Source organism: Mycteria americana, chromosome 3 (assembly GCF_035582795.1).
Source record: "Mycteria americana isolate JAX WOST 10 ecotype Jacksonville Zoo and Gardens chromosome 3, USCA_MyAme_1.0, whole genome shotgun sequence".
NCBI lineage: Eukaryota > Metazoa > Chordata > Aves > Ciconiiformes > Ciconiidae > Mycteria > Mycteria americana.
Window position 1 is genome coordinate 99,209,814 of NC_134367.1, and position 27,010 is coordinate 99,236,823.

Below are 27,010 nucleotides of genomic sequence, written 5' to 3' on the forward strand. Positions count from 1 at the left end.
GAAATCTAGTGTTTAGTGTGTTTGGTCAGGCAAAGTTAGTCAGTCTGCTGGTCCACCATCTATGCTTATGCAGATTGACGGCACAGCCTCTGGGCTTCATGTGAACAGTGGTTCTTTGGCTTGATAAATTTGTCATGCTGATGACAAATGTATTTTTACAGTGTCTGTCCTGGTATACTGCTAGAAATAACTGAGCTGAGAGGCTATTTAAAATACTGCCTTCCTTTTGTGTACATCAACAGGTTTTTGAAACTGGAAAATGGCTTTCAGTTACAGTTGTAGTAGCACCCTCTCAAGGAACAGATAGTTTTTTAGTAATGTTAGTTATTTCCAGTGATTGTTTGTAGCTCTTAAAACTGAGCGAAACAACAATCCTTGCTCTCTGCTTCATACTGTATAAAAAGAAAAGATAGCTGAAGTACTGGGGGATATAACAGTAGGACAAAACTATCATGTGCATAATGGACAGGTGTTCTTAAACACTGTTCTTTAGTGTTAAACGTTCTGTGCGGTGTTTAATGAAAGTACATGAAACGAAGTTATATTGATTTTTTTAGCATGGGTTTGCAGAATGGTGGTTTTAAAATATGCAATATAATATTCTTTTTCTGGTAATTTTAACAAATTTACCACAGACTAATTTGAGCGGTAATCATGACCAGAAATCAAAATAGCAGCCCTTGATTTCCTTCCAGGTTCATGAATGTAAGTTACATTTGGGATATTTGGGATACTCTTTATAAAAATATTAGAAAAATGTAATGTTTGCATTTCATTTATTGGTCAACTACAATTATTTACTGTAGCAGTTTCAATTAATCAAGTAATTTAATTTTATGTATCTTGTTCCCTGGCTCACTTGATAATTCCTAAGGCAAATACTAAAATACAGTTACAGTGCCTGATATTTCTAAGGACAGATTAATTTCTATAGTCCTTCCCACAAAAAACTGAAACCAAACAGATGTCTAAGTACTTCCCAATGCTATCTGTGAAGCAAGGTGGCTTTGTTGTCTGCAGAGTGATGATAAATGAAAGTTTGCAGATTTGCACTGGACATCCTGCAGTTTGTGGCAAGTCCTGTATTTCTGCTGGCCTTAGTTTCCATAAATTGGGGGTATCAATCCTTTTTATTGCTTGGAGATCATCATACAAAATGAAGTCTTCTGCTCCAGATCTACTCTTCCAGCAGTGAATATTTTTATGGTCGTCATTTCTAAGTATCCTTTTAATAAAACCTTAGTGATTTATTTGGGTGGTAAATTCAAGATGATGTTTGAAAATCACACCAAAGGACATGCTCCTTACTTGTTAGGCATAGCTGTCGGGGCATCTTTTGTGCTTGACTCCAAGGAAGCTCCTGGTACGAATGGTTCAACTGGCTGAGGGAGCTAGTTTCTTCTGGTTTTGTAAGGGGAGTAGTGGGGGCAGTTGTGATATTTGTTCCAGAGATAAAGACAGTTAATAAAGAAGACTATTCTGATTAAAAAGAAAAGACAATACTTTACAGTTTTAGCGGGGACACCCTCATGCATAAGGGTGCATTCAGAGTTAGTGTTAGTATGAAAATGTTTTATTTAGAAGAATTTGCAGGGGGTCAGCTGATGCAACAGTCTACCCCACTGGTGTGTGGTAGGGTTGTTGGAGGCTGTGCAGCATAAAATTCTGCATAAGCACACTTTGAAAGTAGCCTTGCATATTGGACTTGGGCTTTATTTGCACAGGTATTATTCTGATGCACTTAATGCAACAGTTGAGAGGGATTTCTGTCTTTACAGCCCTGTTGTAGCAAGTGAGTAGCATGGAGTATGTGTGCTTCTAGTAGTGTCTGAGTAATCTGATACCACCGCAGTGCATATAAATAGTACATAGAAGTATATAATATCATCTAACCTCTGATATTTGAGAAGATGAGTGAAATTTTTGGAAGGCTGGAAAATGCACTGCACTTTAAACCTTTCTGAAGTGTAACCTGTTAGCAGGAGGAAGTCTTGACAATGATATTGGGATGATAATGTTTTTAATTATCTACTTTTATGAACTAAATTTGTAACGCTTCTCTGTGCTTTTTACCAATGTAAAGAGGGATGTAGAAATTTCTTCATCATAGCAAAAGTAGACTGTGATGGTCAGGAGCTGCATCTTGGAGGCAGATTTGCTGTCTGGAAAGTTTTCCTAGTGTTTGCAACTTAACATCATTCACGAGCTGAATGTAGCTTGCTTCTGTGAGGTATGGGCAGCTTAGGGGTTGTTTTAGCCATGCTCTCATGCTTATCCTGTTCTGTCAGATCTACCCATTCACTTTTTCTTTATCCATACCTTCACATACGTGCTGTGATGTACATTCAAAGCGGTACAACAGTTATGTGTTGGAGTAATAAAGAACAACTTGTGCATGTCATCTTTTGCTTTTTGAATGGTGGCTGTCAAACAGCCATAAAGTTAAAGGATACAAATCATCTTTGGGAGACCTGAGAACTCCTTGTCTTCCTGGCAAAAAAAAAAAAAAAAGAAAACCCCAAACAGTTGAATATCACAATTTTTCCAAAGCGTGTGTATTCTGTCACCTGAATTTTATACAAACTATTGCATCCGCAAACTTAAATCTTCAGATAAATTCCAGCTTCACAGGATCTGTGAGCGCTGGTCTGTCTTCCACTGGCAGAGGTATTTCAGGAAGCTTTGCTTTTGATTGAGATATATTCTTTCCTGGTTTTGGGGGGAGTATAGTTGGCAGAATTGCTATCTAAGTTCACTTCCAGCAGACTGGAAATAAAGCTTCTGCTGCCTCAAGTCTCATCCAAACAACTGTTTAGAAAGATTAGGCCAAATCTATGGATTATCTTCTTTGCTACACCCTATGCTATAAGGCGTTGTAGAGACGATGACAAATGTCTCGGTTTTGAATCATGTAACTGCATGTTATTCCTTCTGAAGAATGATCATCATCTTAGGGAATGAGACTGAAACAGCAGTCTACCCCAATCTCTGCCACAGACCCTACTTTATATTCAGAGTAGTTATTTTAGACCACGCTTTTTTTAGAGGTGGCCAAGAACGGCTACAGTTAATGGAACTTGTGAAACTATATGATAATCAACTTGGAGTCAGTAGCCTTTCCTAAAAGCAGATGGAAATTTTGAGTACTCTGCACTTTTTTTCTCCTTTTGCCTTCCTCCATTATAACGAAAACAATTTTTAAATTAGTATCTTTATTTTATTAAATTTTTAATTTGTGATTCATCAGGGAAAATCTAGCCCAGTATTTGGCAGCTGTACGTGGCAAAGAAGAGAAAATGTGGGTGTTGTTTCTGAACAGTTTTATTTTGGTTCTTGTACTGTGTTATATAAATGCATCCTTGCATGAGCGTGTGTGAGAGCTAGAAGCCTCTAGCTCTAGTACGTACCCGGCTGATGGCAGGAGGAGGGAATATATAGAACATCCTCTCTAAGAGAAGCTGCATCTTCAGTAAGTCAGAAAAATAGAAACATAAGACTTCTTTTTTAGGGTGTGTTTTTTTTGTTTGTATCTCTTTATTCAGGGAAGAAGCCATTGTGTTGTAGTAGCAACACATCAGTAAGTAGAAGCTAGCATTTGATCTGCACAGTGTACAGGTGTAGGCTTTGTGGTTGTAAGGCCAAGACTGTGTGCAAATGCAAGTACTTATGCATGTACGTGGCTTTTTGCATGTGAACTCTATATAGGAGGAGTAATATTGGTGAAATTTGCGCTTCCTGTTTGTAAGTAACTTCATTATGTATCACATCATGAAAATACATCACGTTACCGTTACTGGAAATGAGGGGGCTATGAAATACATTGCTGCAAGTTTTACGATTGTTTCTGTTATTAACCACTACTTGATGAACTACCAATATTAGTAGATTGGCATCGATGCTGTTGGCATGTTAAATTTAACTACGAAAACTTTGAAAGGTTTGAATGGCTTAGAAGGTAAAACAAAGTAGTGGATGAAGTGTTTGGTGTCTTGGCTTGGATCCAGCTTGATGTCCTAAATGAATGCATCACGAAACCACAACAGATCAACCCAGATTTACATGAGTGACGTATAAGAGCCCTGAAGCTAAGCCAACATAGTGATTGAATTAGCTCCTGCATTTAGAGAGGCTTCTCCCTCCAGGTCAGACTTCTAAGCACTGATGGGCTTGTGTGGGGAACTAAAAGTTATAGATTGAAGTATGCCTACATTGTGGAGGAAAAGAAATTTAGAGCTTCAGAACTTTTATCTTTGACAAGTGTGACTGATTTTTCTTTTGCAGGGGGGGCGGGAAGGAGGGAAGGGAAAACATTATGAACAATAATGGAAAACCTGGAAGAATTTCCATTAGGGTGCTTCGGTCAAGGACCTGCCAATCTTCCCAGAAATATCTGTTCAAAATCTGAAACATTTTGTTGCTGCAGGGCTGATATGTACCTTATGTATTGCCCACCCTCATACAATACCTGGCTTGTTCTTTTAGTAAGTAACAACTGTACTGTAGTGTGATGCTCATAAATAGGACAATTTTGCAAACATTTGTGTCTGCAGGTGCAAAAGTACAGCATTTGTGATCTTTTCTCCTTATTTTTAAAATACCGTCTTACTTTTAATAAACTGATATTATAGGTAAATAAATGTCAGATTAAAGACAAGACGTAGTGGATGAACAGAAGCATTACTCCTTTTGAGTAATCATTATGTGTTTAATATAGTTTTGTTTTTACATGATGCAGGGAAATTGTTAATAAACAGAAAAAATACAGTAATGTGAAGAGTGTCTTATTCTAAGGATTTGTATCATGACAAAGATGTTGCAAAGAGGTACTGGAGACCTTTTAAAAATATGTTCTACAATTTGTTTTTAACTAGAATCCTCACATAAGATATTGATAAGTTCCAGCAACTATTTTATTAATGTTAGCATTGTTTGCAGTTCTTATTTATGTACGCTTCGATATTTCAGTAACCCGATATCTCCGGTTTTGTTTCTCAGCATGATGTATCACAGACTTTGCTCAAAGCAACTCTGGACAGTGTGGTTGAAGAGTGTGTCAGCTTTGTAGGAGTTGATATTAACATCTGCTCAGAAATACTATTAAGGTGAGTCAAACATTTTCCTATTCCAGTAATTACATGGCTCTGGATCACAGAGTCTCTGTTTAGTCTGCCATCTGACTCAAGCTCAGCTGGAGCAAATGGCTCTTGTGTTAAACTGCCAATTACATGAAAATGACACATTAAGACAGTATTTCACTGGATCATTAAGAGTCAGTTTTTAAGGGTATGTGTGATTCTCCAGGGGAAAACTATTCTTCGGAGATAAACAGATATTTAAAAATTTTGAACCAACACTGCAATTTTAGTAAAACTTCATATAACTAATTTGTATTTTTACACTAGGAAAGGGATTTTCAAATGTACTTTCTGTCTCTTAGAAGGTATTTTTATAGGTACTTCTAAGTGGAACAGGTTGTATAAGTTGGGTGAGGAAAGGAGAAAAGGAAAGATTTAAGGGGAAACTGCTGAAAAATGTATCCCTTTTTACTGATTTTTTTTTTTTTCAAAGTAATTATGCCATATTTACTTGGAAAATGTTCTGGATTTTATTTCTTTTGGTTAGAAATTAAAAGCTTATCCTCTCTTTTGAGTGCATAGAATTGAGAATCGTTTAGCTGAGCAGCCTCTCAGGAGGGCAAAGTGTTGCTGTCATTCTCTGTAGTAGGAGGGGAATAAAAAGAATGTCCATAATCTAGGTAGTGGCAATTATGTTAGGTATCAAAGTTAGGAAAAATGTACTATTGCTAGCTCTCTCTAATTTTTGTTAACCCCTTATTTTCATTCTTGAAAACATCTTTCCATACTTTGAAGAGGCTCTCTGTCTATTCTTTTTGTTTTTCCACTTTGTCTTCCATACACTGTTTCTGTGTGTGTATCTAATTCTTAGCCTGACTCCTGATTTACCTTCTGTCTTGCCTTCTTTCAGACTCAGATCAGCTATTAGTAAGAAAGAAAGCAGTACCAATTGGTAAATGAGGCTGACGGGCTTTCATTCATGAATAAAACCCTACCTGAGCAAGTGCAGTGGGTGAGCACGGTCAGCCTTCTGCAGGGTACAACTGTATTGTGCAGTTCAGCAGAGAGCACCAGGCTGAGGGGCTGCTCTGTCTCCCCAAAACTGTGAATGGGGAGTGACACTGTCCAGTTATGGTTACAGGTGGTAACCATGGTTGGCTAAATGCTTTGTTTGGTCTAATTAACCTGGCTTATGATGCTCGTATGCACGTGCTGCGTCAAGTTCTGGATGTAACTTGATCCTCAGCAGCTCAATTCTGCTGTTCTGTGCAGATGGGGTCTGTCTAAGTTTCCCTCAGATGTACAGTGTATGAGATTGTCACCCTAGCTAGAAAGCTAACAGGGCTTTCTGCTTGTGCTTTCTGATGCATCAAATATACTTGTTGACACATTACATGTGGAAGGGGTGACAGTGCTACAGTACTTGCATTACTGCTGAGTATTGTACTTGAAAGACTTGAGGTCATCAGTGGAAAATTCTGTGAACTGTGTGTCATGTTCCTTTGTCAGTGTAAATAAGCTGGATTTCATAATGTTTCTAAGAATTTTTTTGAGAAAGTTCCACTCCTAATGATTAATATTTTGTCTATGGTTAAACGTGTGTGTCTCCAATTCTGAGGTTTCACCAACTTTGGATTATTTTTTTAACTTTTTCTTGAGGATGAGAATAATGGAAAAATTTTTTTTTTAAATATTTTTTTCCCTGATTTTTGACTATTTTTGCCAGGTTTGCTGGTAGTGTTTTTCTAGAATCATCCCATGCCATTCCACAAACAGGTCTCTGCTGCCATTGACTTAAAGCAATGGCATCTGATGTATAGAGCCAGATGGGTGACATTTCCTTCTCTAGTGCCAGGAGTAACTGTCCACGACAGCTCTTTTCCCTCTTTCTATGATTAACGTACTCCATACACAGAAAGTTGTGCTCACATGTACGTACAGAAAATGTGCAGCAAACCCACTGCTTCCTGAAGGAACTTGGCTAACTGCAGTTGCAGTTCACAGGTAAGTTCTTTGCCAGATCCAAGCTACCCTCAAAACAACTCATGCAGCCTGTTCCCAGCTGCTCTTTTATCTCAAGAGCAGCTGAGAGAAAAGGAACAAGCTGTGTGGATCTGTTAAATTGTGTGAGGAAGGCAAGCTGCTCCCAGGCTGGATAGCAGACGTCAGCCCTTCATGTTGGGGCAAGGTGTTGCGGTACCATTGGAAGAGAATAGCTGAGAGGGGGCTGTTCTCCCAGGAACAATTTATCTGTCTTGAACCCTCCTCCCACGTTGTTTCCTGAAGAGGGCAGCTGGGGGCAGGCCATAAGACATGACAAATTGAATTGGCATTAGAGAAATAGCCAACAGATCATAAATTACACATCCCTGGCTTACTAGTTAGGTATGTGCAGAACCATATTGCTGTACCAAGTTTTGTTGACTTGGGTGGATTCCTTCCACAGAACTAAGAGAAGGGATCCTTTTTCAGACAATGTCTTTGGTCTGGGAGTCTATTTGCAAATTTGTTAGCTGTTTTTAAGTTTTGTAAACCAGATTTTCTACAGTAATGTGTATCCTGGTAATGGATAGGACTTGTATTAATGAATGTTCAATGGTAATAAATGTATTCTGTAAACTTTTCTCTTAGACACATTGCAGGGCTGAATGCTAACAGGGCTAAAAATATAATTGAATGGCGAGAGAAGAATGGACCATTTATAAACCGAGAACAGCTCAAGGAAGTTAAAGGTCTGGGTCCCAAATCCTTCCAACAGTGCGCTGGCTTCATCAGATTCAATCAAGAATATATAAAGACCTTCTGCAGGTAATAGAGATGTTGGCTATCTTGACTAAATTACCCAAAATATTATAAGAAGACTTCTTCCCTTTCTGTTTTGTATTAGGCTTGAGATTTGAGGAATCGTAGGCCTTTTCCCTCTGAAAGACAGTGTCTTAACAAATGAACTTCTTTAAGTCAGTAGTTGAACATAGGTCTCCTGCTTAATGATCACGGCTTATTAACCTAGTACGCTAAGTCAGGGTTCTGTAAGTATGTAAGTTTAATTACAAATTCTGCCACTGAATTGGTGGAAGAAATTTGGCATGCTGCAGTGTCGTGATCTGAGCTATTCAAACCTTACAGTCTTGGGTTTCGGGCATAATTTAGAGATTTGTAAATTCATTTTAATGTGGTAAAGATTACTCTGCAGAACATAATGGTAGTAAACTAGGGTGGATTTTCCTTCTCCATTACCTGGAGAGAGAAAGTTGAATAAGCTGCCTGGACCAAGCTCTGTCTGTGTTATACCCCTGTGCCTAACAAGTGTGACATGAATGCCTTGTATATCAAATGCGTAAGAGGCCCTTTCCCAACTCCAGTTTGTCAACAGTGGGTTGTCCTTTTCCCTGCCATCTCATTCCCTGTATCTGTACCAAGCCTTTCCCTCTTGCAACCATTCATTGTGCTTCTCCTCTTCACCTGAAATACTTCCTCTCCACAACTGAAAGTGCCCTTTCTAGGGCAACGTCTCTCCTCCTGTCTTTCACATTTCTCCTTCCAACATAAAGAACTAAGAAAGGGCACAGCGGTAGCACCATCCCCACCCTTTTGCTGCTGACTCTTCTCAAAAAATATTTTCCTGGGAAGCACATGCTATTTTTTAGCCAACCCAATGCTCAGAAGCAATACTATATTCCCAGTTGCTGCTGGCCAAACGGCACACGCGTAACTTCCAGGCAGGAGGTAGGCACATTAGGACTGGCTTACTGCCCGGGTGGAAGGTATACAGATTGGTTGCCCATCTGGCAGGGAGGCACATGCTGCAGGCCAAATGGTGCGCGCTGTAAGCACCAGAAAACCAAAGAAATTGCTTTCAAGGCTGTAGATGATCGATAGGTCTTACGTTGTACAGATCTGTTCTAGTGAATGCTGCAATACAACAGAGGAAGAAAAGGCTGACACCTTTTTTTTTATTTATTTATTTTCTAAAAGTTCACTGGTGAAATGTTTAAGAACATTGTATTTTTTTTTTTTCCTTGCTGGAGCATGCTTCTGACGTTAGTCAGGTTCCATAAAACTTGAGAACACTGTATAACCTGAGAAATCTACTATAACTTTGGAGTTTGAGGCCAAAATAAAGCTCTAACACCATGGCCTCCACAACATTTCTTGTGGGACCAGGTGGCAAAACCAAACATTTTTGAAATGGACTTTGAGAAGGTTTCATTTTTGACATCTCTAATCGTGTTGATGGCTATAGAGTCCTGTGTGAATTAGTTTTTGTGCTTTGTACTTGGAAGTTAACAAATAGTGATTATTTTAAAAATTGATATGGAAAGAGGAAGTTGTGTCTGTATTTCTGCCGACGGTCAATGCATAGGTAGAGCCCAAAGTGCAAGTGCTAGTTCTGGGTCCTTCAGTGCGTTCTCTTTTATCCTGCAAAAGCAGGAACCACTTGTGATTTGGGGGGGGGGCGGGGAAGAGGCAAGAAAGGAGCCTTTGCCAGTAGGAGTCATTTGATGCCTTTACTGCATCCTCAGCATTTTTTTTTACTTAAGAGAAACTTTAAGGGAAGAAGTGTGCCAGTTGTAAATATGCTACACATGCAAAGATAGATCCCTTTCTCTCCTGTCTTCTGTAAAGTCCTCCTACCAATGTGGGCAATCTGTCCATGGATCTCTCTGAGACTTGGGGGGCCTTTTCATTATCCAGCCAATTAAAGAAAAAAATTTAAAAAGCCCAATCCAAATGCTAACTGAAGCTAACTGATTAGGAGTCAGTAATGTATTCATTAAGTTTTAAGGAAAGCTGTATTAAGATACTTTTGCAAAAATGGTTTATAAATTCTGAAATAGTGGTAGATTTGACCTTTAGCTTTTTTCTGTTCTAAGCAAATCTTGGTCTGTGTTCTTTTGATTTGAAATTTTTCATATTTTGACCTGGCCCATGTTTGAGCAGAATTCTTCAGAAACATAAGTATAGAAAGTCAATAAATGTGGTTTAAGGAGTACTGATGTTTAAGCATTTGCATATTTTCCTTGTTCTGTACATATGTTTGAGATGCAATTTGCTTACCTAAAGATGGTATGAATAGGAAACTTTGTTCATAAATTTTTCAAATTTAAAATTATGCAGACTGTTAATCGACAGTTAAGTATGAAAGTATCCTCACAAGATCTTTATGAAGTAGGTAAATGCAATTGTCCCCATTTTACAGACAGAAGATGCTATCCAGGTTGCAAATGATACAATAGGTTTTGTAGTGTTTTCTTTATAATCTTGTCATCATGAAGAAATTTTGATGAAGCACAGAATCCCTTCCCAATGTTTGTTTCTACTTTTAATTAATTTATGTGTATATTGATATGTTATATTTTTATGCTATAATTGTATTGTTAAGATTCACCCACAGTGACCTTTTAGGAGGTTTGGTTTTTTTTTTAAATGAACTTTTTTTAAAAAAATTAACATTATATAAAAGTCTGATTGTGTTTTTCACGTGTGGGCACTGGGCTAGGATCTTGTTCATTAAGAATGACATGTCCATTTTTGATTTCTGACAGTAGTAAGAAAACTGAACTTGGAAGTCATGCACTGCTGACTAAAGCAGGTGCACAGGGTAAGAAGAAGAGCAAACCAACACCATATGCCTCGCGACAGCCCAATCCTTTGGACCAAACTTGTATTCATCCAGAGTCTTACAACATTGCAATGAGGTAAGCAGTGGGAAAACTTTTGAACCATCGACACTGTCAATTTTTAAAATGAAAGTACTAATTTTTCTGACAACAGCCTGCTCAGCCTTTTGAGACAGGAATACTTGTATTAATTTGATGCTTTCTCCCCTTTCAAGGAAAAGGTATGCTTTGGAAGCTCTTTACAAGTGAAGAGTTTCTACTGGTGTGTTTTACCTCTTATGTGCATGCAAGTTCTTAATTTTATTCTTTAGTTTTTTGGTTTTCATGTTGTTTTTCAGTAAGGAAATTGGTGAATTTTCAAAACTTTGCCAGACTTTCCTCCCATGACACTGTTGTCTTCATATCACCACTTTGCACCTCATTGAGGCCGCTTTTCTCAATTTCCTTTTGTTTGCCAACTCTCTTTATGCCACACATCACTTTCAGTTTGGACTTTCAGTTCACAAAGTGTGGAGACAACTCATTTGTTCTTAAAATGTCTGAAAACCGACTTTTTTTTCTTCTGTCTTGCCTCCTATGTTATGTAAAAGGCCATAACTAAAACATAAGTTTATTCTTAAAAATAATCTAACAGAAATGCTAATGCCATGCAAATTGTCAGTCAGCAGTAGTTCTGTACCTCTGCATCATTAAGAACTGCTTTTACATTGTTGCTTATGTTCAACATGTGCCAAAAAACCTTTCTGCTTATTGAATTTTGACCATCAGAATTTGTTTATTTGTGTGTTTGAGTGTGCATGGACATATGTGAGCATGTGTCATTATTATGAGCCTTTAAAATTAAATTCTGATATTGCGAGATCTAATTAAGATGTATATATTAAGTTCTCAAATACACGAACACCATGGTGGTTTTACTAAGTGACCTTTGGCTAAAAGAAGAGGATGGTTTTTGTGTAGGTCAGAAAAAAGTAATTAGGAATCCATGTGTGCCTCTGGTTAGGGGATACTGCAGCTGGTAAATGCTAGTATAAGCTGTGATCTTTTCTATCATCAGCCCTGGTTGAAATCGGACTCTGTTTGTCCTCTTGAGAAAACATTATCTCCTACCATAAACCAGCACATATTTATTTTTTTAAGTGATTTGCGGTGAACAGGTTCTTTTCTTAAAACATGCTGGAGCTAATTTCAGCAGTAGCTAGATGCTTTAGGATTCTTATGATCTCTGAGAATATTATTCCTAGAGAAACAGAGTCGTGCTTCCTGTTTTATAAACAAAACCACCTTTAAGCCTCAGAGAGAGATGCTGAATTTCTGACTTCATGAAGCTCGAGTTTCTTATCTAAAAAAGTCTTACAGGACCTTGCATTTTTAGGACACCTTCCCTACAGTATGCTCTGTTCTCTCTCCGGTGGAGCTAATTGCATATACAGCTTCCTATGCATAGGTCTGCATGCTTTCCTTCTGCTAGGCACGCAGAGCACTTTTGTTTCCATCCTCTCCCTGCCACAGTTCATTCTTCTTTGTGCCTGATCCTACAGCCACCGTGCAATTGCCTGCTAGAGTCCCTGCTCTTTGTGCAGTGTGTAGGTAACTTTGGTTTCTCCTTTTCACGACCACTTCCTTTTTTTCTTATGCATCAGCATTTGTTCCCTGCCCTATGCATAGCTGTGGAAAAAATCAGGCAAGGTCCTGATCTTAATGATCTTACATTTGGTAGGTGACTTTATAGTGTGAGGAAGCTTGGTCACGCTACTGGAGATTGTTCAGAGTGAGTTGATGTGAAAACAATAAAAAATAATTTTAAAAAAATTTGGTTATTCAAAATTAATGTTGATTTTCAGTATTGTATTTCATTCAATTTAAATATCAAGTAGTCAGGGTTTGGTTAATAGTCCATCTAGCTTTCCAGCCCTAGTACACTAATAAAATAATCAGTAAAAATGTTCACAGTATTAATTCTTTCCTTAAAGGCTGATGTGGAAAGGTTGCTTCAGGGAACAGAGCACTGTAGCCAGTTAACGGTGGAATAGTACAGGAATTTATCTACATACAGTACCATCACAACAGTTGGTCAGAAAATAAAGAATTGTGACTTTGTTTCCAGAGCAGCATGGATTACTTTTATATCTGAAGTGGTGAGTGGAATTATTACTGCATAGGGTAGCTCAGATATTCACATATAGTTGAAATTCTGGAGACAATTTTAGTAGGTATCACAAATCATATAACTGTGATTTGGAATTTGGCTGGGAACCCAGGATTAGCACTATTTAAAAAAAAATTAAAAAAAAATCAATGAGCACAAGTTTTACAGCTCAACCAAAAGGTAGTGGTTTGAGTCACGGGCTGCCACGGGCTCAAACCCAAAAGGTAGTGGTTTGAGGAGGCTGCCACCTATTGCACAGCCAACACCGCTTAGAAGGTGCCTTGCTGATTCTTAAAATGTGCTCAGCGTCAAACTCGTTGGACTTCGAGAGCTCCAAAGCCATTGCAGAAGTATGACGTGGCTACAGACCAGTGCTACCTATCATGTCATTTCTCTTTGGCTAATGCAATTACTTCAAAGTAAGTTTCCAGCTGTGCCACTGTCTGTTCTGTTTCTTACCAAACACTTTGCCTTCCTAGGCTGAACTTTCAGATGAAGTATTTAGATCCAAGTGCATGTTGTAGGTATTGTACCGTACAGGTTTTTTATGCAAAAGAAAATCAGTTGATACCAAAACAAATATAAAACCACAGTAACAGTATCTGCTAATGGAACACCAAAACTAATAAGTGTAGCATCTGTCACTGTAATTAACTGAATCAGTCTTTTCTGTTTTCTTTGGGCTTTTTCTCTGTTGTCTTACTTCTTACATTTATGGGTATCTGTACACATAGTTTGATGTGGGGAAAAAAAAAGTCTCGAAGTGCTTTCTGTGCTTTCTATGAATGTACTCTATGTTCAACAGTATTTTTCTTTTTCTTGCAATCAAAAGATAGTTTCCTTGAAAGCTCATTAAATATGAAGGTGATAACTTTTATGCTATAGATTGTATTAACATGCACTAGCTTGAGTGCTAGTGCAAAGGAGGCAAGTCTCTAATGTTTTTTCATTGCAAATAGCTGTTTGAAGAAAAGACAGCTCTGCAGCAAACTGACAAAAGCTGAGAAGTATAGTATTAAAAATTGACACTGATGACATAAGAGCTAAATATAAACCAGACATCCTCTCCTCAAGCAACTAATGCTATAATTTAGCAATGATTATATATTTAAAATGACTTTTCAAAAAAAGCGTATGAGGTGTTAAGCTTCTCGGAACTTATGGAAACAGCTTTCCAAACCAATTTGCTGCCTAAATATGAATTAAGAAAAAAATCTACTAGGAATTCAGACTGCATGAAGGATTCAGTCCAAAGCTTATCAGGGCTGTTGACAAGTTTTGCTGACTTTGATAGGCAGTCGATGAGACTGGGCTTGTAATTCCCTTTTGCTGAGCCTATGTTCATGAGAAAACTTCTGAGAGCCTGAAGATCAAATCATGTTCATGTTGTTGATTTGAGGTGTCTTACTGAAATCAGCCAACATCTGAAGGACTTTTTAACATGTTAGTAAAACCCAATTGATAATTCTTCTAATTTAATGTGCATGAGAAAAATTGAGACTGTTAAAGTGGGTTAGAATCAGTATTTAATACATATATTTTTAAACAAAATACATTTTAAAGGAGCTCTGTTGCTTTGCTGCTTTCAAAGTATTTTTTTTCTTTTTCTGTGCTTACACAGAACTTTGTCAGGGACCACGTCAAGCTCACAGGTGGATCTGTGCTACCAAAGGGCAGAATTGTTGTCTTGAAGAAGATGGGCAGATTTGATTCAAGGCATCAAAATACAGTATTACATACGTCTTACCACAGAAATTAAAATGAATGGAATAGATGCTGCATAGAGAGTCATAAAGGCTTCCTCATGCAATGTCTACCGCATCTTGCCATGAGAAAGTAATTTGTGAAAATTTTATTGGATTAAAAGTTTTCATGGGAAATTACATTTATTTTTAAACAAAATAAGCTGGTGATTTTTATCCACTGCTTCTATCCAAATTACCCAAAAGCAGCAGTCCACATTACAGATTTATGACATGCAAAATTATCAGTTTTTAAAACAATGTTTTTGAGGGATAGAAGTTCACCAAAATTTGAAACCACTAATTTTCTTTTTCTGAACTATTTTGTAGCTTGAAAGGCCAATCCATTTAAAAAAAAAAAAAAAAAAAAAAAGGTTAAAAGAATTGCTCCCAAGTGGCAACTTTAGTTGCCAAGCTTTAGGCTGGAGCCAATTTTTATGGCTGAATTAGAAACCCCTGAAAATAGGGTTTTTATAATGGAAACCCTGATGTAATCTTTACTGCAGTGGCACAAATGGTGCTGGTATGATTGATTTATGGCATTTAAACATCTTAACTTAAAATCTGTACAATTTCTGTAAAATAATTGGAAAACATCCTACTTGTGATTTAACACACTCTGCAGATGACCAAAACATTTTTGTTCATGGTTTCCACACTGAAAGCTTGGCTTTGTCATGTGCAGTGATCAAGCTTACAAACACCTCTAAATATTATGAATCAGAATTTCCTAAAAGTTAAATAAAAAAAAAAAAAACCTCTGTAGGCAGCGTATTTTCCTGCAAAGCAGAGCTGTGTTATAGGTTTCTGAAAAGTCTGTATGTGAAAACCAGTTTATAGTGGCAGAATCTTCTACATACAATTAATACAACATGTAGAGCATATCCAATTTCTTGGTACGTATTGTAAAAGAACTGGTAGAAAAACCAAGGAAACATTTGGGAAGTCCCAAGAAGTTACTACCAGGTTATGCTTATAAACCAAAATGCTGGAAAGAAAACGCAATGTTTTTTCTTTGTTGTATCAGTCTGCTGGGTGCAGTTGGTTTCGTATGACTGAATCTTTAACATTTACTGATTTTTATTTAAATCTCATAAAAATGCTCTTTGCTAAAGGTTGGTACTCAGAATGTGTATTTGCTGCTCACAGATTGCAGCATCTGGCAGACAGGTTGTATTTCAGTCTGGCTTAGAAATATTTTACCAATATTTATAAAAGATCTAAAGTTGTGATTTAGCATAACGCAGGTGAGGATCTGCCTTTTGACTAATTACCCAGGTTTAGGACCTTGCCTGGTAGAGGATAGTACTGCTCACTGTGGTTGGTTATGCCTTAAGAGAAGTTTTTGACATACTGAGCAGAGTGACTTGCAGTGAATGTTCATGTCTCACCCTTCGCTGTTTATTGATAATGCTGCTCGATATCCCCAGAAGGACTACAAAATCCCATGAGGATTCAGCAAAGCACTCGTTCATGTGCTTATTCTTCACCGAAGTAAAACATTTGGATTTGATGCTCATTTCAGGAAAGCATTTATATTGATAACATTTTATATTCCATTGTAGATGGACCGATCATTTTTCAAATATCTCTGGTGTTTCTGCTACTCTTTACATGGGTGAATGTAGCAGCTGATCCGTAGTGTCTCAGTTGCTATGCCGAAAAGCTACACTCGCTAGCTTTGAAGGCAAGTACTGACATGTAAGAAAACGCAGAAGGAAAACTGTTGATTAGGGAGAGACCACCAAAAGAAAAGAGGTCTTCCTCTCCTGCCGGGCTGGCTTGCTTCTGTCCAGGTCCCCTAGTTGTCACTGAGCAACTGAGGCAATGCTTAAGGGGAATAGAAATCAGGGAAGGAATAGTTACTTGGTATGGTGCTTGAGCAATGAAAACAAATTGTTGTGTTCTATTTAATAATGCAGTCTACATGTGCATATTTTACAGAGGGACAGGAGTTTTTACTGTGATAAGATACCTTTCCTTAAATTCACTACGAAGTCATCAGAAACATCTTTTGTCCACTTCAGTAAGACTGTACCTGCTATTCAAGCTATTTAATGTGCAAAATAATACTTTTTAGTAGAGTCTTAAGCTTCTTTTTAAAAAGCCTAAAAAAATTAAGCCTAGTAAATTAATGAATCTTTATGACTATTTCCAATAGGAAATAGCTAACCCTAATTAAGGAGAACACTTGCAGAATTAGGACTGCTAAGCCTAATAAATAGTAGTTCATATTCATCACTTTAGAAGGCCAGTTCATTCACAGGTCTGACTGTTGACTTAGTAGCTGGATTTTTAGAGGACATATTTTTGAAAGTTATCTTGTCAGTAAGTAGAAGAGCAGAAAAGGCTTTCACTGCTAATTGCCATCCAATAAAGATATTTTAAAACTTTTATGTGACGTAAAATATACAGTTAACAAGAATGATTAGAAGAACTTGGAAATAACAAAGAATTATCCTCCAGTTACACTATAAATACTAGACCCATAAATCAAGTGGTATTTTTTCATTTGTTGAAATTTTTGAAACTTAAACTTCCTACTGGTTGCATTTAAAAAAAAATTATGAAGGAAAAAAATTAACTTTTTTATGGAATGATCTCCTTTAACTGTAGTACTAATTCTTTGTGGATAACTAATCATGTTTCACTATTTTGTATCTCGGGTTACGCTTCAGTTATGTGATATATCGGTAGTCATGAAAACAGCTAACAACAGCGTGCCTAATGGTATGGTAGCAAAGTGGCTATGCTGCAGTGTAATCGTGCCTGAATTTCTTTTCTCATTTAGAATCTCATTGTTTCTTAGATTTATATGTTCAAAATGTCATAAACTATCTGAGTGCTTTCTGGTCTTCTCCATGCAGTCAGATAATCTTTAATAATAATAACTTATGCATTTGAGGAAAAACACATTGGTTAAGTATCCTTATCTGGCTAAACCACATAAGTAGTTTTAAATATATTTGAAACTTTAACTTTCGGTGTCCAGCAACTAATTCCAGCGAGTAACGCACAAATATTGTTTGATATATAATCTGCATCAGTAGTCAAAAATTGAGGATCCGTATCGCTAGTGAGAACAAAAACAGTCAACATCGGCATTATACAAATAATGCTTTTGCATTTCAAAACATTACTAAAACATAAATGTCTTCATAATTTAAGTTTGCTACTGTCGTGAATGTACGTTTTACCTAACAAAGTGCATGCTAATGCAAAGTTGTTTTGTTTTCAGAGTGATTATGTTGCATTACCATTAATTCATGTGTGCACTGTGACAAGATGTAATGGCGTATCATGTTGCTTTAATGTAATGAATCCAGTACTGCCAGCTCTTAAGTCGTGTTGCTGGAAATGATTACATAAAACAGAAATGACTGTGACTAAAACCCTTGCAAAGCTTTAGAACTCCTGCACGTTATAAGAAGCTTTTTGGGGGGTTTAAAGTAACTTCGTAAAAATTTACTGAAGGCTTCCCTTGATAATAGTTTTACTCTTTTCTGACTGTTTCTTGCATTCCACTGAAATTTGCATTATCTTTTAAGCATTGCAAGGGCTGTGCTATAATTTTGTGCACATGTGTATGTTAAGTGAACATGATGTGCTTATTTGTTACATTTATGCTACTTTTCTTTCTTTATCTGGGTAAGATGGATGAAATTATGTATTAAATAAAAACATCAGTGATTTAGCCATGACCATTCTCTGCAGGTCATGTAAGACTGCAAAGATTGCTTTTAAAACTAAGGTGGCTGCAGAGGTTTCTGAGTATCCTCTAAATCTCAAAACCAGAAAACTCATAGTCTCTAAACCAGCTGAATTTCGCTCTGTTCTGACTCTCCTAAGACCCTGGCAGCTTTTAGCTGAGTTGATGTACTTTGAACAGAAAGTTCGCCATTCGCTCACCCAACATTTGAGGAAATAAGGATAGTATATCTTATAAGAATGACCTCATTTCAGAAGAAACATCTCGTCTTTCCCAGTTCCATTTCTGTTAACTTTTCTTGAGGTTTTATCTTTCTAGTAGGTAAACATAGCACTTGAACCACTGCAACGTTGTTTGGTTCACATGTGTAGCCAGGAAAATACGTGAAGGGCTTTCATTTTTGCACAGATCACTCATGTTCTTATGCTGTGCAGCTGGAACTGTCATTTACAAATTGGGTAAGTGAGATATTTCAAAGATTGTAGTGAGATAGTTTAACACTATTAAGATCAAAACATGTAAATTAAGGGAAACCTCTTTTTTCCCCTCTGTAGCCATATCCCAGTCTTATTGCCGACTATATCCTTTTCTTCTGACCTTGAAATAAGTCTCGAAGGAAGTTGTTGGGTTGCTTTTTTAATAACGAAACATTTAACTTTGTTCTTAGCAATGACATTTAAAAATAGAAATGATCAATATAATGCGCCACTCTTCAGTCAGAGATTTGTGCTTTATATTGATTTTTTTATTCCGAGTGCCCTCAGGCTATGTTCATTTGAGTGAAAATGAGACATTAAATATTTAACTAGATTCAACAGTATTTTTAAAAACTACATTTGTAATCACTAAGAAATTGCTTTCATTTGGAAATATTTTAATACACAGGTTTTACCAAAACCTAACCTAAAAAGGTGAGAATTTCCAAAATAGAAATATATTGTTTCTGTTAAAGGTTCTTTCTTTTGTGTATATGGGCACGCTGGGCCTTGTTACAGTGCTCTGTTCTGCCTATAATATACCTTGTAATTCTGAAATATTCTTAACCAAATGCCTGATTTTTAGAATATTAATAATTCTGCTGAGGTCTGTGGGACGTCTCATGTACATCGACTTGGGCACATGTTTAAGCATCATCTTCAGGTGGAGCCAAAATTTTACTCTGAGCAGTAACCATGTTAATAAGTTATTTAAACAACTGTAATTGAAAACGTAGGGCCCAAACCTATCACCCTTGCCTAGATGAGAAATCCTTTTTAATATCAGATAAATACTTTCACTGGGATTTCCGGCGGGTGGGGAGGCAGAGGAAGGAGCAGCGGGCGAAATAACTTTCATGAATACTAATTGAAGGCTCAGGCACCGGGGTTGTGTCCTGTTTCAGGCTGGTTTTCTTTCTAGCAGTCTGCATGTAGTGCCGTGCATTCTGATTTGTGCATTATGCACACGTTCGACAGTTTTGTAGGTAATGGGGGGGGGTTTTATACATCGGTGGCTGTTCCATGTGGTTGCACTTACTAGCAGCGAAACCCACCCTGTTATCAATTTACAAAGCGAATGCGCTTCTATGAAACCATAATGGTGAAAAAATGTTACTTGGAGGTACTCGAGCTGAGTTTCCATTGGAAGTGAAATAAAGCCAAGTACGTGAATGTCAGCAAACTTGTTTATAGGGGTGCGCAGTAAAGCATACATTATTTAGAAGGTTGAGTCATGAGGCTGGTCGGGTTTGGCGCGTTACATCTGGCACGTCAGTCAAAGCAGGGGCAGCTGCCGCCTGTCACTAGTGCTCTGGTGGGGCATTGTCCATCCATCAACGTTAGCAGCCAGCAGCCCCGAGGAGGTTTGTGAAGAGCACATCGCCTGGACCTACGTGCATTTTCAGTACTATCACCGCAACCGCGTTTAGTGCTCTTCTGAGACCAACAGAAGTTGCTTTATAGAAGGTCTGATATTTTTCATACGTAGGGTCGTATTAGACAAAATATTTGAGTAGTAGTAGTGTTTTCTTGTTAGTCTATGGAAAATAAAAATTTGTATTTCATATTATAAACAATTTTGCATCTGTTTTGATATTTAATTGGTTTCCAAACCACCTCAAACGACTTTGAAAGTGATGTCAAAAGTTGAAATAGTCAATCATAACAAAATTTAGTAAGTCCTGAGAACAGTATCATCCACTGAATCCGTATTAATTAATTTTTTTTTCTGTCCTGAGAACAGTATCATCCACTGAATCCTTACTAATTTTTATTTTTTCTTCATATATTGCCACATGAAAGATGTGTATGTGTTACAAAAATTAATATGAAAATTATATCTATCGCTATTAAGTGCAAATACAGTAAATATATTAAGAGCTAACAGTGCACTTAAATCGCCATGCTTGCACTTGAATTCAGTAAAAACGTGGAAGTCCTGACAGCTAGTTTTAATGGATGTCCTCCTTTTGGCAAAATTAGTGGACACTTTGGAGTGAAGATTTGCCCTTGTGCTCAAAGATGAATTTTGTGATTTATGTAAAGTTGGATATTGCTTTAATTATGTTCCTTCAATTTATATTTTCTCAAAAAGAAATTTAATTTTGTGTTTCAGTGCATAGAGCTTTTTATCACTCACCACCTGAAACAATACCAGTTGGGTTCCTCAGGTTACAAAAAAGAAAACAAGAAAACAAAGAAACCCCCACTGTGTCTCCTGCCAAAAGAAATACTAGCCTCAGGTTTTGATAAAAGCACAGCTTGTATTTTTGAGGGGGGAAAGGAGGATGAGTACTGGGGGCTTTTGCTTTCTTACGGAGCTGGAATGTCTCCCGCCGCTCCCAAGCGCAGGGCACGAACCTGCTGGTCAGCGCTGCTTTTGCGGCTTGTAGTTTACACCTGTTGTGAAGTAGGATAAGGACGGGAAGGAGGGATCTTTTGTAGGAATTTGGAAGGAGCGTTTACTTGGACTCTGGAGGACAGGGACAAGAATTCTACTTGTCTGCTGTGGTGGAGAGCGTGCAAAAAGCCACGTGCCTCCCTCCAACAGTAAGGGACATGATAAAGCAGGGTGGAAGAGGCCTGTTCGTGGTGAGATGCAGCGCAGGGTGGCAGGACAGATAACTGAAGTGTCTACTGCGAAAAGGAGAAGTTGTTTTATTTAGTACAATGTGGCTCAGCTTCTATGAGCTACATCCTCATTTTCATTGTTTTACAGCCATTAAAGACTTGGTTTGCATTTTTAAGTCCTTCAGTAAAATAAGGACATTTATTCAGTGGTAAATCACTGCTGCATCACTGCTGCATGTGAATTTTTGTCATCTGTTCTCTGTGCTTCTCAGCATATGTGCCAACATTGCTGAACTAAAAATCGCAGTAAGTGTGGTCTGGGGTTTTTTTTTAATTTATTTTTTTAAAAAGAGATCCCAGATCAAGACTTATTTATTTTAAAGTACTTCTTTTCAGCCTTTTTAGATGTCAGTCCAAATTTGTCTCAGTCTGCAATGTGTGTATGTATGTGACAATAGGGAAGGATGAGGGTGTTTGTGTTGTGTGACTGCTTTGACTTGATCATTCCTTAGTTTCTGAAAAACTAACTGTTCTTAACCATGAAGTTCATAGACAAGAGAAGTATTTTATGTAAAGTTTTTCTTATTCTTAATTTTGGTTAAAGATTATTTGTATTAATTTAATATTTTAAATGTTAATTGTTGGTTTACTAAATTGCCATTCATTTTAATTTGAATGAGAGTGACAATAAAAATGGCAGTATTATAGAACTCCTATTTCTAGGGAACTTCCATGGTAAGATAAATCTTTCGGTCATAAGCAGATTCTGTTTTAGCATGACATAAATCATGGGGTCTAAAGTGATTTACATGTTGAAATTTTGCATCTAGTGTTGTAGCCTATTCCAGGAGATACATGTGTACAGATAGACTCAAAATTTCCATGTTTGTCTCGGATCAGTGATGACTTGAGAGGATATGAACTTGGGAAACTGTTCATATTTTTTATCAGAAGTTTTGTTCATGCATCAATGCAAAAGTAAATAAAACCCTTAACTATAGTAATTAAAACCCTTAAGAACTGAACCCAAAGGTTCAGTTCCCACTGAAGGCTGTTACAAATCTCTCTCTGTATCTTTGTTTGAACTTCCCAGGTTTTTATCTTTCATTGGAGGAAATGCAAATGACATAGGAAAATCAGATATGCAGCAAAAAGTAAATGCAGTAATTCAAAAGGAAGGACTGGAAGGCACAGCCAAAAGGCTAAATACAACAGTGCACACACTGCAGCTGATCATTGATGGTCTGACTCAGCCTGAAGGCTTTGACATCCGAACAGGTAAACCTTTGTTTTGACGGTTGTGATCTCAGTTTGCTTGTTCTGCATACCAGTTTTAAACAGCACTTTTTCTTCTAAAGTTAGTAGTGGATTTTCATGGACGTGTAACTCCATTTCTTTTCTCAGACAAGGTAAAGGCTATCTCATAGTCAGATGTTTCTTTCCAGCTCAGTAGGTAAGGAGTGTGAATCCTGTCTTAAATCATGGCATTTTCAGCTGTAGGAAGGGGAGTTGTATGGCTGTTAACAAATGAAATAGTTTCAATATGTTGACTCTCTACTGATTAAATCTGTGTTGGCTCTCCATCAGAGAAGGGAAGGCTGAGACCAAGCTGAAACAGTAGTAATAAAGGTCTGTGGAGCCGTAGTGTAGTAGTGTGCAGTCCTGCTCTTTTATTGCACTGGTTCCTGAAGACAAGTGTAATTGGAGCACATGGCTCATGACCTGCCTTGGTGAAAACTTTGCAGTAGTGCTGAACAGTTTGAGGTGGAGGGGAAGAAAGATGAGGTAAGCAATGAAGTGAAACATTTGGAGATGCTGTTGTTTAATGAAACTTACAGCTGGATTCTCTTAGGACAGCAGGAGATAAAGGTAGGCAGCAAAAATGCAGGCTTGTAATAACAATAAACTTAAAATAAAATTTCTGTCCCCCTTTTTTGGGTTAATTAGTAGTTTCCTTGCAGATTTTATAAATATTTCCCACTAGTGTTCTTGCTAATGTGCATTTTCTATGTTTCCATGTGTTCCGGTGGTCTCACATCGAAATTACAGTAGGATAGACTATTAACATATGAAGATATAAAAGCAAAAGAGAATCTTCGGTGGAAATATTCGTATTCTGCTGATCCAATACATTCAGCATTACTGTAGCCAGACTCTGTGACTGCAGCAGGCAGCCCAGTAGCCTTGTATAGCTGTAATTCATTGTCTTTGCAACCCTGCTAGTGACTGTCAGTGAGGAAATGCATTACATCTAACAGGGCTCAGGCTGATTGAATGGTTTGTACTCTACCCTGATTCAAAAAATAATCTTGCTTGAAGATTCAATTCCACTGTTGTTCCCGACAGTAGAGATGTGACGTTAGGGAATTACAGACAAAGAGTAGCTTTCTGTGTATCCTCTTAAATTTAATTGAAATTCTATGTTGTTTATTTTTCCTGAGTGATTTTAGCACAAAGGAAAATGGGAAGAATTATTTGGGGAAAGGGAAAGAATAGATTATTTTTATCATGTTATTTTAAAAATCTTTTTCTAGCCAAGATCTTGCAAGGCATTTCTTGCAAGAAATTGTCTTTTTAACTTTAAAGTTGAAAAGCTAATCAGGTAATGGTAATGAATCTGCCAGGGCAGGGAAAAAAAACAGGTTTGCAAACATTTTAAAAGACTCCCATCATTCCTCTGAATCTTCCTGTGCTTGTTGCCCTGAATGGCTGTTTAGTTGCTTTTTTCATTGAAGTGCCACTGCACAGTATAATGGTACAAAAGGATTAACCATTTTGGACTTAAGCAATTAGCTGCATTCCTTCAGTAGAAAATTCGGTGTCATTCAAAGCCTATTGCTGCATTTGCCAGCCTGTGTACTCGACTGGGGTCTGATCCACAGCCTGGTGAAGTTACAGACTGATTGATTTCCAGTGCATTTTAGCTATAAACTTGTTCAGGCTGTATTCTATTTCACAAAGGCAAATATAGGAAAATGGTTGCAGTCCTGGTGTGGTGATGCACTGAGTGGAAAATCTCAGTCCTATCACATCTTGGAAAAGGTAAAACAGCAGTAGGAAAAGGTTGAAAGGGAAGTTGTTGAGATGGCTCAGAAGGGTTTTCTGCAGGAGCAGAAAGTGGTAAGCAAGTAACAAGAGAGTTTAAAAGACCTATGTGTTCCTTTAAATACAGAATGTGAACTTTAATGTGTTGGGATATTACCTGGTTATAATCATGCCTGTGAAGCAGTTGATCGTGTGATGTCATGGGAAACAGCTGATCGTGTGATGTCATGGTGCAGATGAACAGCAAGCCTAAGAAGTGCATTGTTGACTTTTCTCTTTAGTACGTGATGAGACTGAGTATTCACCTTCCTGTATACAAATTTGTATAGGAATAGAATTTTATGTATAACTTATGTAGCTCAAGTAAGAGTCACCTCAAGTCTTTTCTCCCTAGCTCCAAGAAAATTTAAAGAATCTTTTAGTCACTAGCTAATATACTACATGCTTCTGATCCCCTTGTGATAGTTTCATATCACAGAGTTCACTATACTTATTACTCCATTAATCAGTGTCTTTTAAAGTGATTCTTAAAATACAAGAAATCAGTTGTTTATCACAGATGGGTCTTCATTTAAAAAATGTAATGAAGCAGTATTTGGGACCTTAGAGCTACCTTGGGATGACTTCTTAATTAGAAACAATCAGCTGGAAACAACCCTTAGAAAATAATGCAAGCTTTTTCTCTAATGTCTATTTTTGTTTCTGTTTCTTATAACAGATTTTGATAAACCTGACTTCAAGAGAAGCATCGTCTGCTTTGAAGACTTAAGTGTTGGTACTGTTCTGACTGGAAAAGTTGAAAACGCGACACCATTTGGAGTTTTTGTTGATATTGGTGTGGGAAAAGCAGGTTTGATTCCAGTGCGAAACATAACAGAAGCAAAACTTTCTAAAGTGAAGAAGAGAAGAAGCCTGGGGTTAGGTCCTGGAGAAAGAGTGGAAGTTAAAGTGCTTAATGTCGATATTCCTCGATTGAGGATAACGTTGGATCTTATTCGTGTTTTATGAGAGAGTTTTTTATGATTGAACTCTCATTTTAAAGGTTAAGTAATGTCAGCAAGGTTCTGGAGATTCAGGCATTTAATGGGAGCATTGAAAACGAACAAATTTTGAAACCTTCAGCCTTTTTTTTTTTTTTAAATCTAACAGTTTTTCCACATTTCTTGAATCCTTTCTGTTAATAACTGTTGGAACAGTTTATTGGATTACCTCCAAGCAACCTTGTTATTTTGTCTGCAGAGCAAATGAAATTCCAGTGGACTGTCAGACAGATCTCTTATCTGTTCTGTCTGTGCAAGATTTGCTGTCTCGATCTTTAGGCAGTACTGCACGAGCAGACACGTCTACTGCTCCCCTTCAAAAAACAGCCATTCAGTTTGCCTGTTTTCTGGTTGAGAGTCTAAAAGAGGGTACCTAGTTGTAGAAAAAAGTGATCTTTTTAAGTTAGTTGGTGATGAAAACGCTTCAAAAGTAGACTGAAAAAAGAGCATCTGCTAATACTGTTGATGGTTCAGAAATATATGGCTTTAATTTATTTGAGCAACATTATTAGGAGGTCTGTTTACCTGTCTTATTATTGCTTGTTCGGTTATCATTGATTAACACACTTGGATGTACCTTGGGGTTTAAGGAACTTGGCTCAAAGGTGTCAAAAGACATTTATGTTGTTCTATACTTGTGCAAAATAAAAACATTTCTGGCCATCTTTTCTCAGTGTAGTGGTTCTACAAATGACTTAACAGTCCTAGTTCTCTTTCTTTCCAACATGTGCTCCATCAGTAACACTTCAGCTTAAAGATGCAGCTTGTGAGGATGCACTTGTCTGACCTTCTGAATGGTATGCACTTTCCTGAGCTTTAATACCAGACTACAGCCCATGGCCTGATTTAATAAAATAGTTCTAGTCTGTCTTGGACTCCTTTAACTTGACATTAATTTTTTTTCCATCTTTGAGATAATGTATTTTTCTGCCTGTTTTGAGTGGAAAACAATTTTTCAACACTTTTCTTCACACACTGTGCTCATGAAGGTATGATTCCCCATAAAAGAACTTTTTGGTGTTTGTAGATGCTTAAAAAGCTTTTCTAGACTTCTGTTTTAATAAGAATGCTCATTGTTTCCTTCTAGGAGTGCCTAGCACACGAGGTTTGTTTCTTCCACCTAGAGAGTTTTTGTTTTGGTGGTGTTTCAAAGGGTTTACCAATTTGGCCAAGTTTGCAAAGGACAGGCGATGGTCTAGTGGCAGAAGAGCCTCCAGCAACAGCAGATGTATGTGGCCTTTCCTGCGAATTTTTGGTGCATTGATGAGCACAGACAACACCTATAGCGAGTGTCAAACATCTTTGATGACAAGGTTTCTAACTACAAATGTCCAAATAGCTGTTGGCACAGGGGCTATATATTACTTAGGAAATAATAAGATTAAATGGCATCATTTAATCTCCCAGCTCTGTGCTTTAATTTTCAAAATTAAGAGCTAGGTGTACACAGTGTATTTTGGAGACTATGGAATCATTTAGCAGATGGAAAAAAGGAGACAGATCTTACCAGCTTCACTGCATTTTGTCTACTGAATTAAAAAAGACCATTCTCTATGATGCTAAGGTCAGCACAGCTTGGAAT

The 27,010-nt window shown here is 37.4% G+C and overlaps 1 protein-coding gene across 5 annotated transcripts in view; it reads left to right on the forward strand.

The window, feature by feature from the left end:
• Positions 1-26,093, forward strand: part of SRBD1 (S1 RNA binding domain 1) — a 134,513-nt gene extending 108,420 nt beyond the window's left edge. For 4 of the 5 annotated variants that reach the window (XM_075496260.1, XM_075496262.1, XM_075496261.1 and 1 more), the window contains 5 exons: positions 4,996-5,102; positions 7,707-7,883; positions 10,622-10,774; positions 22,437-22,621; positions 25,107-26,093. In XM_075496260.1, coding sequence (XP_075352375.1) covers positions 4,996-5,102; positions 7,707-7,883; positions 10,622-10,774; positions 22,437-22,621; positions 25,107-25,396 — 912 coding nt within the window. In that variant the 3' untranslated portion in view covers positions 25,397-26,093. The remainder of the gene's footprint in view (positions 1-4,995; positions 5,103-7,706; positions 7,884-10,621; positions 10,775-22,436; positions 22,622-25,106) is intronic. The other variant, XM_075496264.1, reaches the window with a different exon arrangement.
• The last annotated feature ends 917 nt before the right edge of the window (positions 26,094-27,010 follow it).